The sequence below is a fragment of the Lygodium microphyllum genome, chromosome 1, assembly GCF_053477565.2.
Source record: "Lygodium microphyllum isolate KBCC chromosome 1, Lygodium_microphyllum_v1.1.10, whole genome shotgun sequence".
Classification (NCBI taxonomy): Eukaryota; Viridiplantae; Streptophyta; class Polypodiopsida; order Schizaeales; family Lygodiaceae; genus Lygodium; species Lygodium microphyllum.
Genome location: NC_141135.1, coordinates 164140535 through 164157779, shown reverse-complemented (window position 1 = coordinate 164157779; position 17245 = coordinate 164140535). Strand labels below are relative to the sequence as shown.

Sequence of the window (17245 nt, the reverse complement as noted above, 5' to 3'; positions counted from 1 at the left end):
CAATTCCATCGAGGAGGGATTCTCCTTATGTGTGATCGAGACACAATGTGGTTGTAGACAAGGGGCACTACATAATAACACTACACATATCCGTCATAGATAAGCCCAATAAGGAAATTCTTATCATAAACAAATGGAGAAAGAGGACTTATAGGAACTAAAGAAAGTCAAACAACTCTTTGTGCTACAAACAATGAGTAGCATTGAAGGCACATTCAAGACAATCTACCACTCATCAACAATTGCACTCATTTGAATCTTTGCATACAAATTTTTAGGGATGCAACCTCCTCATGCAAATAGCTCACATCCTCTCTGAATTAGTTGAAAGGGAAGATGCGTCCACTTCTACACATGGTGGGCCCTCGAGGAGAGTCCTCCCTCCAAAGGACCTTCCACATATCATCAAAGGTGATATGCACAAATCAATTAGATTTCAAGTGCCTCACTCGATTGAGGTACTTGTCATCGCCATGCAAAGCACACTTAACTCAACAATTCTACTTTTTGATAGTCCCCTTATTGCAGATTTTTACTATCCTACATGCATTTCTGCGTACTTGCATAAAGCATGCAAGCTCATTTGGAACCCCACAAACATCCTTAGCACCAGAACACCCAATATTTTTCATTCCTACATATGCACACACCAAAATAAATAAGTATGTGAATCTAAGGAAATCCAAAAAGAAAGATGAGACAAACATGCACACACACATGTACGCATACACAAAGAGAGGTTAAATGTAACACATAAAACCATAGGCATTTTTAAAAAAGAGGAGGAGAATATACAACTTCAAACATCCATATATCCATAGAGAGAGAGAGAGAGAGAGAGAGAGAGAGAGAGAGAGAGAGAGAGAGAGAGAGAGAGAGAGAGAGAGAGAGAGAGAGAGAGAGAGAGAGAGAGAGAGTTTTTGTCAAGAATCATGTGGTGGGGGGACTTGCTTGAGCTGCTGCACTAAACACACACCATACACACAAGAGGAAGCTCACTCAAGAACACAAAAAGAGAGATGGAGGCCAAAACGTTTTCTTGCTAGTTTCTTCTTCTTTTTCTTCCACACACAATATAATGTACACAAAGTATAGATAAGATACAATATAAAAGAAAGTGGCCTACTAAGTTAAACAATGCATAAGTGACTATACTAGTCAACTAGCGCTATAACTATGCCAATTGTAGGTAGGTGCAATAACCTAAATATAATAAGTGATAAGTCAGTGACAGTGCGTGGATCATATTGATCACCGATGTGCTAAGTGTAGATGTGCATACCCATCTAGCCATGTGTTCTATCATCAATGTCCCCATGTGTTCAGCTTGCCATCTCAACATATTTGTATGATACACAGATCAAAGCATCAAAGTAATCACTATGAACTAAAAGGGAGAGAAGCACATTCCACTACTTACACAAAAAAATCAAAACATAAAGTTATAAATCTTAATTAATATGACATACAAAGATTGAGAGAGAGAGAGAGAGAGAGAGAGAGAGAGAGAGAGAGAGAGAGAGAGAGAGAGAGAGAATACAACATACATTGAAACAATCCAATGAAAAAAAGATGACATAACATTCTACACACCATAGCATAGCAACTAGGAAAATCTATATTAAAATAAAAAACAACACAATTAAATAACCAAAGGGTAACATAAAATCAATCTATCCTTCTTAACATAGCCAACATCAATGTTATGCATGTGTACTTCATTTAATAAACAAGCATTAGTAAACATCCAAGTTTAGCTATATAGAAATGACATAGCATCAACGGTGCTAACATAAATTATTCATCGAGAAACATAGTGATACATTTAAATAGGCCCTATAAATTAACCCTGCAAATAAAATATTCAACAAATCAATACATTTTACATTTACATATTCACATTCAAATTAGTATTTATGATTAATAAATGCTACACATATTTCTAATATTGTTTTTCATTCAACTTATCACCTCTTTGGTGGGTAGTAAGTAGGCATGCTCTACGATCTTTCAAAATGAAGAAAGCTTTTTGAATGCACAAAAAAAAAGAAAAAAGAAAAAGAAAAATGTTTTAGACTAAAATCCCTTTCAAAATGAGGAATTTAATTAAACAAACAAGTTAAATGCAAGGCTTGATGTGGATTTCTTCCCCCCTAAAAAATAGGTGTATATTGAGAAGAGTGGGGATCGGGGCCATGATTGAGAGTTGGGGAGTGGGGCACATAGGTGATAAGGAGTGGGGAGTGTGGGCCTATCACGTGGCAGGCTATTCAATGCATGGCCTACTGGGTGGCAAGCCCACATTCAATAGTCTATCCCTCTCTCTCTCTTTTTATTCGTTCTCACATCCCTGTGTGTGTGTGTGTGTGTGTGTGTGTGTGTGTGTGTAGATTTCTATGCTCATGCCCTCATCCTCTTCGATAGATTTATGTTCGAAGCCCTTCCCAATCAAGTGCAATATGCCGTCACACAAAGTGCATTTCTGTTCATTCTTCCCACTTGAGTGCAATAGGCCATCACACAAAGCACCTAGTCACCTAAAGCTTGGCCTCTATTTGATTTTACTTTCTTCTTACATGGTTGGACAACAAGAAAGCATGTTGGCATAAGGCTGCCTTTCAATGTGGCTGTTAGCATTTTGGTGGAGTATGACTACAAGTGATCATTCACAGATATCATTATCTTTCCTACCCAGAATGTATCGCTTATTTAGTGGCAGTAAGTATTTTGTTACTTTCATTGATGGTTGCTCTAAGAAACTCTAGGTATATTTTATGAAGGAAAATAGTGAAGTGTTTGAGCAGTTCAAAACTTTCAAGGTTGTTGTTGAAATAGAAATAGCCTTGGAAGTTAAGTGCTTGAAGTTAGACAAAGGGGGGGAATATCTCTCTAACGAGTTAGTGATTTTTTGACGTCTCATGGGATAAAGCAATAATTTACATGTAGGTATGCCCTACAACAAAATCGATTTGCAACAAGGAAAAATATACATATAAAAAAAGTTGCATAGGCACTAATAGTTGAAAAGAATACCCCAAGCATTTTTGGTCTAAGATTGTTCATACTACTCTCTACATTATGAATATGTGCTCCCATAGGTGTACGTCATGGTGGTATGACTCCTGAAGAATGTTTTATAGGCATAAGAAACCTAATGTACCACACTTGAAAGTGTTTGGTTGTATTGCATATATTCATGTATCAGATGAGTTAATAATGAAATTGGATCCAAAGTCTAAAAACTGTAATTTTATTGGATACTCTAATGTGCAGAAAGGGTATTATTGTTATAACCTTGTTTTAGTGGTGAGTTTTGGGTGAGCAAGGGTGCTATTTTTTATGAGACCAATAGTTGTTATGATTATAGTGGAGATGCCATGAATGATGATCTACAGAGCATCGACCAATATATATCTAGAGACAGGCATCCTATTGACTCCAGGCTAGTAATTTCTATCTTGAAAACTTTCAAAATTCTATTCATGAGTGTGGAGGACACATGCATTGAAATTCCAGAGAGAGGCATCCTATTGACTCTAGGCTAGTAATTTCTATTGTGACCGCTTTTAAATTTCTATTGATGAGGCTTTGGAATTCTGTTAGAAGCCCAGAAACGAATATCCATGCATACATTGGTTCTACATCCTTATGCATTAGGGAGCACTGAAGAAAATATAGAAGTGTCAAGTGAATGCAAGGGTCAAACGAATGTACTTGAAAAGAAGCCTTCTCTTGAGATGGCACACAATCCACACTCCAAACTACTCTACATAGAACAACAAATGGTAGCATTAATCATTAATCTTATAAGCATTATTAGCATGGGAAGCAGAAAATCACTGTATACTGATCTCCAAATGACCTTGGTGAAAGCAATTCCCATTGGGGAATGAGGAGGTTTTATGGACATTGGCCATGAAAGATGGATGTTGCTCCACACTCTGAGCCACATGGATCATCATAATCACACCGTATAGAATATGCACCATCATAATGGCACTTGAAGACGTGGGTGCTCTCTTTTCCTCTAATCAGTCACATGATCATCATAATCGCACGTATAGAATATGCACCATCATAATGGCACCTAAATACATGGGTGCTCTCTTCTCCTCTAATCGGCCGCTCTTTTTTCCTTTCTAGTTGGTTGGAATTACTGGCTGGCATGTAATTATTACATCTCTTAATCTAAAAGAAGAGTCAACTCGACTTTTTTAAGTATATGTGTGCTGGCATTTTTATGTGAGTTGCTCGATTCAGTAAGTATAATGTGTGGGCTTTTTTATTTTTAAATCTGAGTTTCCCGATGTGTGTGGATCTCCTAAAACATTATTTCTTAGTGCATGTGTTGGCTTGGGTCTCCCGAAACGTTGCCATGTAGGGTTGGGTGGCGCTCGGGCTCGAGAGATTTGAAAATAAGGGCTAGTATAGATAAATATCTTTTTGTGTTAAAAAATATTACATGTTGATTTATGTTTATGCAAAATGTGTCCTTTTGCTGTGTGTAAAGGGGTGTGCCCATAAGGGGGGGGTGGGGTGTCTAGTTTCAAAAAGGGCAAGGCCAAAGAGGGGTGTGCATCACTGGGTGTGGGTGTGTCTTTTATGCAAGGAGCCTGAAGCATGTGCTATGTGCTATCTTGAGTGGCATAGGTATAGCGATGGATGTGTGCTGTGAGCATTGATGTGATCGCGGAAGGACTTGGGATTTCAAAATTAGGGTAATCCATTTTGAGAAAGCGTAGGCCCAAACGGATCAGGGGTTGGAGGTACTTGAGGGTTTCGAGTGGGACTGCACTGCACACAGACACAGACAGACAGACAGACAGACAGAGAGAGAGAGAGAGAGAGAGAGAGAGAGAGCGAGCGAGCGAGCAGCATGGTGCCATGGCAAGGCTGTCGTCTCCCCTCACGTGGATTTCATGGACTAGAAAAACGAAGAAGGAGAAGGAGAAGAAGTAGTAGTGGGTGTAGCAGTAAAACTGTCTTGATGCCTCTGCCTGTCGTCCTCTCATGCTAACCAGGCCTCCCTCCCCCTCCCCCTCCCCCTCCCCCTCCCCCTCCCCCGCCTCCCCTCCCTTCTCTCTCTCTCTCTCTCTGCTTGTTTTGCGCATTGTTGCCCACCCACCACAGCCCTGTCATCGCTCTTCCCTTCCCAAAATGACCTGTCCTTATGCCCATCGGGAACAAGACTCCCATCAGGTGATCGCTCACTCCTCCCATCACACACTCGAGTCCCCTTGCTACGACCACGGCGGAGCTTCCTTCATCGATCGGGTAGATTTGAATGAAGAAAAAGATGAGGCCCTCTCCAACCACTCGGAGCCCCCCTGCCAGGATCGTGGAAAAGCTTTCATCTTCAGCCAGGTAGAAAAAACTCGAGAAGAAGAGCACCATTCGAATAAGAGCCTTTCCAATCACACGGAGTCCCCTCGCCAGGATCATGGAGAAGTTTCCTTCTTCGGCCAGCTAGAAGAGACTCAAGAAGAAGAGCACCATGTGCTAAAGGACCTAACCAAGCAGAGAGGGCATAGCTCTGTGTCTGCAGCGGCAAGTGGAGAGAGTCAGGGAAGAGAAGAAAGAATTTGCGGAGCAGATGGCTGGTCTTCGCCAGGTGATACCAGTCTGTTGGCGGGCAGTTTGCTAGTGCCAAGGGCTGCTGGATCAAAACTGAGAAGGAATCCTTCTTCGGTTAGAGAGAGCTTGCTGGCTGAAGCATGGGAGCGCAAACGCGAAGTGATGCTCCACGAGGAACTCAGGGATTTGAAGGACAGATCTAAGCTTGAGAAGCTGGGCAGAAGCATCTCATACTGTGGCAAATTCCTGCCTCCACATTGCAAGGTAGGGCGTGCTACCTCACAGCAGCGAGGACAGCATCTCAAACATGATGATGATGCTGATAATAGTGATGGCAATGGAGAAAGCAATCGGAGGTGGTGTCAGACACGCAGCCTGACTGATGATGACTTTGAAGAGCTGAGGGGATGCATTGACCTTGGTTTCAGATTTGATGAGAGCTCCACTCCGGAACTGTGCGAGACATTGCCTGCCCTTGAAGTTTACTACGCGGTTGCACAGAGTTTGCATGCCTCACCTACCTGCCGTGCCATCAGCAGGGACGCCGGATCACAGTCTCCAAACCATGGCAACTTAACTTCCTCCACACCTTCCTGGAGAGTTTCCAGCCCAGGTAAACAGATTTCCAATCTCATTGTTGGTCTTCTTAAATTTCAGCATGGCCGACATCTCGTGCCTGCATTACATTCAATCTTCACGTTCCCTTTTTTTTTTCCCCCAACGACCTGGACCTCGGTGTGAAATGTATCAGCAGTCTCCACGATGCTTGATCCCTCACATATGATACTTCGTCTTGACTGTAATCTCCATATCACACAAGGTATATGCTTGACAGCTTAAGAAATCTTGTCCCTTCACAATGTTGTGAATTGGCTTACGTTTTACTGTAATTTAGTGTCAACTCACAGTGCTGAATCCTTGTGAATAATGTGCCCCTTCTACACCCAGTTTTCATCCCCTCCAGGGGTGAGTGTCTTCATAAATGCTGCAGCTCAGAACGTAGTTTGGTGCCTGAGAGACGTGTTAGGATTCTTACAGTTGAATTGTGCATACAGGTGATGACCCTGAGGATGTCAAAGGACGATTAAGGCATTGGGCTCAAGCTGTTGCCTGCAATGCCAGGCTCTGCCATTAGGGAGATGATCTCACATTCCATATGTGTACGTTTATATGTTGCCAAGCAACAGTTAAAAATTAAGCATTAATCTGAGTAGGTAAAGCTGTGGTATTAGCACATTAACATTGACACAGACAAATGCACCTACTGAGAGGCATTGGGTCATTGATAACATGTGTTTTCAACACACTGACTACATTCTTATTATGATGCTACTTACTGTGCATCTGTTTTCGTGACAGTCGTGTATTGATCAGGTACACTGTTCTCAGGCTTCTATCCCCTAGTTGTGATGGAAGACTGAGATTGCAGCTTTTGACTAGCTGTATGAGACATGCTGAGTTTCTAACCATTTTGATAATGGCTTGTAAGGGCAAGCGATTCATTAACTACATTTACTCAAATATGAATGTACTGCTGTAATTTATTGATGTGGCTTTGAGCATACCTTCTGTATAGCCTACAGAAAATAATTTCAATCTCTCTCAAAGTTTCCAAGATTCATACATTCTTACATATGCATGCTAGTGCAATTGCAAGATTTTGTAAAGCTTGAATGGAATTTACAGTAACTTTGCACAGATGCATTGCATGCATGTATGTAAAAGAAACATGTTCATGAAGGCCAAGCATGTACACATGCAAATGTGCACCTGTGCACTTGCCTTAGAGTGGCTTTCATGTGATCAGTTGGTTTGTTAATGAAAGTTGACCATTTTAAGTGATAATAGATTGCTTGATGCTAGAATGTGTGGAATGGTGTTTTGTGCCTTGCTCACACATAGTGGGCCTATAAAATGCGTGCTTAAGTTAATAAGAAAGCTGATTTTAGTTTTGTTTGTCAGTATGCTAGCAAAAGATTGACTATCCACCTTTGCATTATAGATACTAGTGAGCCTTAACCTACAATTTTCCAAGAAGGTTGGAGTCATCCATCTTGCCTTTAGGCCATGCTAATGCAACCATGTCTCGAATCTATGCCATAGTACTCTCTTTTGATTTCTTTATGGCAATTTAAAAATGCCAGCCTTCTTGACTTTCATAACGCAATAACTTGTAAGCTTTTCCTAGTCTTTAAAATATTCAAATGCAAGCAAGTATGAATTGGCATATTATAAAGATTTTAGGGTATTCATTTTATGCTCGTTGTGTGTGAGATGATTGTACTAATCAAAGGGTAAGGTTATAATGTAGGACATGGTGATCGATCAATTAGACTATCACATTAAGCAAGACACTTGGCTATCACATAGAGGGAGGGACTCATTATGATCACCTAGATGGAGAGATTGATTATGCTCATCATTTGGATGGTAGCGATGATGTTGATTAGTGTGGCTATTTTGGCTCTAGTGGCCATGAAGTCCATTGAGCTCAATCCCACTAATTGTGACTACCACAACTAATGCATGTTCATGGCACATCCTTGGATTCAATAACTTCATACAAGACAACCACATCAAGAACCACCCCCATGATGACAATATTCCCTCTTAGCTTATTGATTTGTCTTGTACTCATGATGATCTACCAATGAAAAAAAGAAGAAAATCTAACTTATTTATCCCACAATTCTAGTTCTTGAATATTTGTGGATTAATACTTACAAATTGGAAAAACTTGCACTAAACATTCCACCACCATAAAGGCAAGTGAAGTGATATTGCAATATTTTTCTTTTTTTAATAAGAGGGGTGTATATCACATGATTATTGAATATACATCTATATGGTAATAGCTTTTTGTTCCTTATATGCGTCTATGTTAATGCTCTAAAAACATATATCATTTTTATGTTGTCTCTATTTTCATTCTTTACTATTTGTATAGATAATATATTGATGTATATATGTGTCTCTATTTTCTACGTGCATTTATTTTTGTATCATATGGTGTGAATATTGATGTATATGTATGTTTATTTTGCACATGCATTTAGGTTCTATGTGCACTTATTTTTGTATTACATGGTGTGAATATTGATGCATATTTGAGTCTATTTTATATATGCAATTATCTCTCTCTCTCTCACTCTCTCTCTCTGTGGATTAGTGCTTTTATGTATGTGTGCATGTTAATGCTTTAGCATGGAGTTAATAGTGCATTTGTGCATATTATATTTTTTAACTATGTATATATGTATCCTTATTATTATTGTGTTATACTACATGTATTTATTATACTAATTGTTTGTCTATATTTGTGTTTAGCATGCTATATGTAGATATTGTAGAGCTTAGTTGTTGATAGCTCTCTCTCTCACATACCCATTTCCACAAAAAAGAAACATTGTAATAGATAGAAAGTTTTTCATTTTCTTATTGATCACAATATTCTCTTTAAGTTTTTTCATTTTTACAATGTTTTATCCTTTGAATACTTTCTTTGTCATGGTTTTGGTGATGACGATGTTCTTTCATGCAGTTACTGCACTTTTGCTATCTTCATCAACACTACTTTTCAAGGCACCTCTGTGTGTGTGTGTGTGGACAAACTAATTGTTCTTAATGTTTTGTGAATTTAATAAATTGATATTAGATAACTTTTTAATAGTTATGTTCTATCTTAAATGTCATTTTACTTTCTTAATTCTCCACCCCCCCCCCCCTTTCTCTCATGAAGGTTGTGATTTATGTGTTTGCCATCTATTTAACATCGACTTAAGGGTGTGCATGTGCACATGTTGTATGTTTTTTATATGTTTAGGTGTGATGCATATATTTTTGAATTGTCTATTTAACATGATTTGTTTGTGTGTGTGTGTGTGTGTGTGTGTGTAATTTTTAATTTATATATAGGTGTCACTTTATGTTGGCTAGACTTGCTAACCATATGTTGCACAATTTGTATACTTGTAAAGCTTACAAGGCTTTGCCTCGTTCGTTTTGCGCTTTTGTGAGCAAAGAAAGAGAAGTGACTGTGCTATATACTGTTTGACATTTTCTCATAAGGACATACATATTTGATCTCTACACATACACATCCACATTATTGGGCAACCCCTTTTCCCAACGGCCTAATGCATTGTGCCTTCACATTTTCACCCAGCAATTGATCCCGAATCTAAAATGAGCAGGAAGAGTTGGGTAACTTTTGGTTATTTAGCAAAAGTTGCAGAACATGCGACAATGGATATCATTGCTTTTGGTGCATTTAAAAAAGAGACTGCGGGAAAGTCCCCTAAGACTAGAAATGTACATTCTACAATGAGGGTTGGATATCAATCTAATTGTGCAGTTTGCCACTTGGACTTTATAGTAGTTGGCTGCATGGAATGTGAAGGTTGCTTGCACTATTCACATGATGGAGATCATAGCTCAATTTGCATTCACATGAGTCCTTTATTGCAAATGTTTTGATACTACAACATTGACGTCAAATGAAGTGTATACCGATGACATTTGAGACAAAAATACACATGATTTGTTTTAAAATGTCAAGCCCAACCATCATAGTTTGCATTGATAAAAGTTTCAGTCTATTATCATTAATATGAACCCTCATTGTAGAATGTAAATTGTAGAATTTCAACCCTCATTCTACATTTTATATCCCTATAACCATGGGGAAGTCCCTTAGAAATGTGCATTCTATAGTGTAGAACTCCAATGTATATGTATATTGCATCGAAAATAAACCTTTCTAATACATATACTTATGTAAACTCTGAGATTTGCAAGAACTCCTTCCAATGAATTACCGATGTATGCAAAAAAGCTTTTCCAACATATATATCGATGGGAGTAGAGTAGAGGAAAAAGAAAAAGCAAGGATGTCCTACCTTGCAATGCCAAATCCTTGCTACTGTCCATATTTGGGGCCAGATCCTTGTTATTGTCCATGTTTGCAATCTTGTTAGATATGGATTACATGCTTGATATATTTATACATATTGCAAAATGCCCCGAGTTGATTGCTCATAACTAGGTAAACACCTCATGTGAGTTCAAAAAATAGGAATGTTAAAATACCAATTTTGCACATTTTTTACAAATAAAAGGATATTATGTAAAGGGGCTATATCGAATAGAAAAAGAGTGTATTATTTAAAGAAAAAATTGATAATGATAATTTTAAATAGGCATTGAATGGACATGATATAGAGGATTTATATAGAGTGAACCCTTTGAGTAAAGTGTTACAAATAACCTAAAATTAGACAATTAGTATAAATAAAGTTAGTTCACAACTACTATCCATGTGATATATATGCATAACAAATATTATGTGCATCCAAGTGGTGCATACGAAGCTCATTCTCCATGAAGGGCCAATTGTCATCATGGGTTGTGAGAATCTCCATGTGAAGATTTATGCATGGTGCATGAGGCAAGAGAAAGGCCTTCCAAAACATGACTTCCACTCTCAATGACTCTTTGTAGAGTTTGTCTTATAAGATACGATGAGTCTATAATGATCAAAATTCCATTGAAAATAATAATAAGACATGATAAGCTTGTAACCCTCAAAATCCCATTGAAATTAATGATAATACATGATAAGCTTGTAACTATCAGCATCCCATTGAAGTCAAATAACCCTACATCTCAATGTGTAACTACATATCTAATATATGTATGTGTGCATGTGTATATGTATGTGCATGTATGTATGTAGTTATCTCCCTCGCTCCCTTCCTCCCACTAACCCCCCCTTCTCTCTCTCTCTCTCTCTCTCTCTCTCTCTCTCTCTCTCTCTCTCTCTCTCTCTCTCTCTCTCTCTCTCTCTCTCTCTCTCTTGTCTAGCTCTTCCACACACACACACACACACACACACACACACACACACACACACACACACACACACACACACACACACACACACACACACACACACACACACACACACACACACACACACACACACACACACACACACACACACACACACACACACACACACACACACACACACACACACACACACACACACACACACACACACACACACACACACACACACACACACACACACACACACACACACACACACATTCTCTCCATTTCTTTCTCCTACTTCATCTAATAATTCCTTTCTTTCTCTCATTTTTTAATGCATTTAGATCATGTACATGAAAACACTAAAAGCAATATTTTCCAAAAAGTGTGAAAATAAAGTTAACTAGCCTTGAGTTTTAAGACTAAAGGGATACTTCAACCCATCCTAAATTCCTTCTTTCTCTTGGTAGCCCATCACTGGGTACCTTGACCCTTGACTATATATAGGTCAAAGACATCCTATGCCCCTCCCTACTAATCAAAGTTCCCTTGGTGTCCATCACCATGGATTATGCCCATCAAGGATTTCTTCCCTATTACAGGACCGATCATGAGTATTACTAAGAGACTAGAGATCCACTAACTCTCACACCTGAAAGGTGAGAAGGATCGAAGCTTGCTTGGAAGTGAGCTATGGCAGAGAGCAAGAGCAAGAAGAGAGAGCACAAATGGGAACTCCAACAGTCACAATGTGTGACTGGGCCTTCCTTTATTCAAACTGTCACTAACATAATAAAGAATAAAGTGACGGTGATGGGCGCCCGCCACCTGAAGCGTACAGTGGCGGGTATTGTCAGTGTAGTAATACACGGGCGGCTAAGCGGAGGCGCCTTTACCCTCAACAACCTCCCACTTAAAGGCGAAACTGCCCCAGTGAAGAGTGAAAAGAAAAAGAAAAGACAGTACAATGTACAACATGATGAGGAAAAATGTCATCTCATCCAACGCCCATCAATCTCTTGAGAAAGGCAAAGCGCTCAGTAGTGAGGCTTTTCATGAGCAGATCTGCAGGATTTTCGTCAGTGGAGACCTTAATAAGGTCAACAAACACGACCTCACATGTGAAGTGATACCTCACCTCAATGTGTTTCGTCTTCGCATGGAAGACCAGATTCTTGGCTAACTGAATAGCACTCATAGAATCTGAATGCAGCGTAGGTATAGTATCAATCCCAAGGTCATGAACCAAGCGGCCCAACCATATGGCCTCCTTGCAAGCCTCAGTGGCTGCAACATAGTTGACCTCAGTGGTAGAGAGAGCAGTACACTTCTGAACCCTGGACATCCAAGAGACAGCACCTCCGGCATAGGTGAATACATAGCCAGAAGTGGACTTCCTACTATCTGCATGTCCTGCATAATCGGAGTTTGTGTATCCCACAACTCCAGTATCCTAGCTGCCATAGCAAATAAACATATCTGCTGTGCCTTCGATGTATCTCATGATACCCTTCATGGCGTCCCAATGTTTCTTGCAAGGTGTAGCCATATAGCGTGCCGTAACACCAACTGCAAAGGCAATATCTGGACGAGTGGCTATCATGGCATACATCAAACTGCCTGCCCACGGTTGATGCATAAGGAATCTTGGCCATCTCGGCCCTCTGCTCATCCGTCTGTAGACAATTGGCATGTGAAACCTTCACATAAGAAGGTAATGGACAGCCAATAGGCTTTATGTCCTACATGCAAAAACGCTCAAGGACTTTATGAATGTACTCCCTTTGGGAGAGGTAGAGTAGTCCCTGATGCCTGTCGCACTTAATGCGCATACCAAGAATGTGAGAGGCCTATCCCAAATCCTTCATCTCAAAGCTCTTCTTCAATTGAGATTTAAGAGCATCCAGCTCATCATGAGCTTTCCCAGCTATCAGCATATCATCCACATAAAGTACCAAAATAAGCAATGAGCCATCACAAGCTTTCTTCTTGTAAAGACATGGATCCATAGCACTCTTGCTATAGCCCTATGACTGCATAAATGCATCAAACTTATGATACCACTCCCTAGGTGCCTGCTTTAAGCCATAAAGACTTTTCTTCAATTTGCACACTAGGTGCTCCTTGCCAGGTTTTGCAAAGCCCTTAGGCTGCTCCATGTAAATCTCATCATGCAAATCCCCATGCAAGAATGCAGACTTGACATCCATTTGATACATGTCCAAGTCAAGCTGCACGACTAAGGCCAAAACTAAGTGTAGGGTGGTCATCTTGATCATAAGAGAAAATACTTCATCAAAGCCAACTCCATGCTCCTGTTTAAAACCCTTAGCAACAAGTCTTGCCTTATAAGTCGGCATGGGGTGTCTAGGGGGTACTTTTCAGCTTGTACACCCATTTGCATGCCAAAGTCTTCTTTCCCTGAGGCAATGCAACCAAATCCCAAGACATATTCTTGTGCAAGGAGTCCATCTCAAACTGCATAGCCCTCTCCTAGGAGTGACTGTCACCCCTGTGCATAGCCTCATCATAGGGCTCTCCTGCATCTATAACTAAGACATAATGCATCGAGGGCTCAAATCTATTAGGTGGATGTCTATCTCTAGTAGACCATCTCATGGCATGCTTTAAAGCAACACCCTGGCCATGTGTACCAACTGCTGTTGTAAGCTGTCCAACTGGCTATGCAGGAGCACATGGCTCCTCCTGGAATATAACCCTGCGTATCTCTACCACATTTTCAAGCTGCCTATGCATATTATCTTCATGCAAGACTACATCATGGGTGTGGATGACTTTCCGCGCTTGCGGATCCGAGAGGCGGTAACCCATCTCGCATACATCCCCATAGCCAAGAAAAATGCATTTGATACTCTTAGGATCTAATTTAGTACGCTTGTCTTTGGGCACATGGTAGAATGCCTCGCATCCAAAGACACAGATGCGCATAAGACGGTTTCTCAGTCCATACCTCCTCTGCAACTTGGAAATCCAAATCACTAGAAGGTGATCTATTTATGGCATGCACAGTTGTACTGACTGTCTCAGCCCAAAAGATCTGTGGTAAGCCTGCATGGCTAAGCATATTGCGTACACACTCCTGGATGGTTCTATTCATCCGCTCAGCCAAACCATTCTGGGGTGGGGTATAGGGGGCGGTCAACTAACGCTTAATACCCCTCTCGTCACATAGTTGGTTAAAAGCACATGACACATATTCTCCCCCATTGTCAGTCCTAAGGCATTTCAGCCTATTCCTAGTTTGGTTCTCAAGCAATGCAAGCCATCTCTGAAACACATCCAAGACTTTTGATTGTCAAAGCATAATCAACATCAAGCGGGCATAAATTAGCATATGATAGTCATATGGACATCAAGCAAACACCCAAGCATGTCAAACGAATGCATTAGTAAGCCGACACACCCCTTGTGTAATAGAGCAAAGTGTACACAACACTGGCAAGGCCTGACACAAAGAGGTGTATGCTCAGGGAGTGCAAAGCCCAAATTATCCCAAGTACATGTATGCGGACCACAGCATGTCAACCACGCAACATCTAAGTGAAGAAGATCCCAGTCTCAGAAGACTCAAAGATGAATAGCATAAACCACCTGCTCAATGTTTGTCAAGCATCCAAAGATGCTCCCACTAGCACAAAAGCCGTATGGATCAAGCCAAGAAGCTCAAGAAAGGCATATGAGAGCACCATTGATGAAAGATTCAAGGCTAGACATCATGAGCATATAGGCTATATGTAGCCTCTAATTAGAGCATCCATAGACATCAACTGTATCCCAAATACAACTCTAGAAAGCCAAGAAATATCCCAAGTAAGTTTTGGGAATCTAGATGCAAGCCAAGACAAGGCACTAGTAGCAATCGACTCCAAACAATGTAACTAGCATGTAGTAGTGGCATAGGCCAAGCATGTCAAGACCGGTCAGACATAGGTAACATACATGCCATATGTACATCCAAGACGAAGCATCAAATGCATTCCAAAGCCGAGCTCAAGCTCAAATGAAGATCCAGAACCAAAGGCAATCTTGATGTCGTACCTCGAAGGTCAATACTTCATTGCATATCCCAAAGACATAGCCCAAAACCAATAGGCATAACCAAACATGAAGTAACAGGCTTCAGCCCACTATTGTACAACAGTGATTTATTATTCAAAATTGAGTATTTTCAACAAGAAAATCATTCCAAAATGATAGCATAACATGTGCCTTGCATCCCCCAAACAATTGGCCATCCATAGGTACCAAACCGGTTAAGTAGAAGTGCCCAAACAAGCATAGCATTAGATGCCAATGTTACTTCTGCATAACATGACTATGGGACTACTATAAACAGTCCTGGGAATGTAGAGATCAAACCAAAATCTGATGCCAATGATCAAGGAGGCTTCAACACATGTTAGAGACCATTGCCAGGTGCATTGAGCCTAAAGAAGCATGGCATAGCCATCATTGAGGAGTAGGTGTGCTACTGTGGTATGCTGTCTAGATCAGCCAAAAAAATGGCGTAAATTTGCTGATGTATTCTTCTACTACTGTACATCCACATGGCCTCAATGGTAATGATTAGAGGCTCCAAGGGGTGCCCAGGGAGGCACACAACAGGGTTTGAGCTATGGCTACCCTGATTGACTGCAACCTGAGAACTGAATAAAAGCACTGAAAGAACACTTCAATACCTCTGTAGCAATGCCTTGAGGGTGCCTCAATAGGCATGCTTGGGAAGCCGGGGAGTGACGGGAGCTCGAGAACATCGGCTATGGCTGTTGGGAAGGAGACCCAATGCTGTAGGTATTTGAATGGAAGCTAAGAATGCCAAGAACCAAGCTTAGGAATTCGGGAAGCCTTGCTCTGATACTAGTTGAAAGGTAAGAAGGATCGAAGCTTGCTTGGAAGTGAGCTATGGCAGAGAGAAAGATCAAGAAGAGAGAGAGACACAAATGGGAACTCCAACAGTCATAATGTGTGACCGGGATTTCCTTTATTCAAACTGTCACTAAAAGAATAAAGAATAAAGTGACGGTGACCGGCGCCCGCCACCTGCAATGTGCTGTGGCGGGTAATCTCAGTGTAGTAATACACAGGTGGCTAGGCAGGGGTGCCTTTACCCCCAACAACACCACTATAAGGGGGAATCTTCTTGCACATTTGACCTCTTCTCTAGGTGGCAGTCAACATTGTAGATGGTAATAATCAGCTCGGTGGAAGCTATGATAGCTAGACTTGGAAGTGAGTACATGTTGTCATCAATTCCTTAATATTGTTGTCTCCCTAGACACATGGCAAGATGCGATTGGCCAAAATTAGGTCAAACATGTGGGCATTCTAATTCAATATGAAAGACAAAAAAGGATTCCATGCTAGCAAACTCAATGGCACTTCCATAACAGAAAATCCAACTACTTGATGTAACCAAAGGAATGTAAAAATGAAGGGAAAGCAATGAAAGAGGGGTTGGCATTTGAGCGCAACAAGTTTGTACCTTCTTATACATCACATTGGTGGAAGATGATATGTACTATGGAAAGTTTTACAATCTTTCCTTACTCTTCATGCCATCACACTCTATCTACTCTCCTTACCTATGCAAACATCACATTGGTGGAAGAGGATATGTACTATGCAAATTTTTACAATCTTTCCTTACTCTTCATTCCATCACACTCTTTCGACTCTCCTCGTCTATGCAAACATCATGTTGGTGGAAGAGGACATGCATTGTGCAAATTATTACAATCTTTCCTTACTCTTCATGCCATCACACTCTGTCTACTTTCCTTGCCTGCGCAAACATCACACTGCTGGAAGAGGATAT

At 40.5% G+C, this 17245-nt stretch overlaps 1 protein-coding gene across 4 annotated transcripts; it reads left to right on the top strand.

Annotated features, from left to right (window-relative positions):
- Positions 1–4665: 4665 nt before the first annotated feature.
- LOC148041919 (uncharacterized) lies at positions 4666–7194 on the top strand. Of its 4 annotated transcripts, XR_015691736.1 has the most exons (4): positions 4666–6187; positions 6329–6540; positions 6630–6734; positions 6934–7194. XR_015691736.1 is itself a non-coding variant. In XM_087684036.1 (3 exons), exons 1-2 carry the CDS (start codon positions 5011–5013, stop codon positions 6707–6709), a joined length of 1257 nt encoding a protein of 418 aa, XP_087540162.1. In that variant the 5' UTR covers positions 4668–5010; the 3' UTR covers positions 6710–6734; positions 6934–7184. The 4 variants fall into 4 exon arrangements, 2 of the variants coding, with proteins under 2 accessions (XP_087540162.1, XP_087540153.1); XR_015691735.1 differs by having other exon boundaries at positions 6630–7193; XM_087684036.1 differs by lacking the exon at positions 6329–6540 and having other exon boundaries at positions 4668–6187; positions 6934–7184.
- Positions 7195–17245: the final 10051 nt, after the last annotated feature.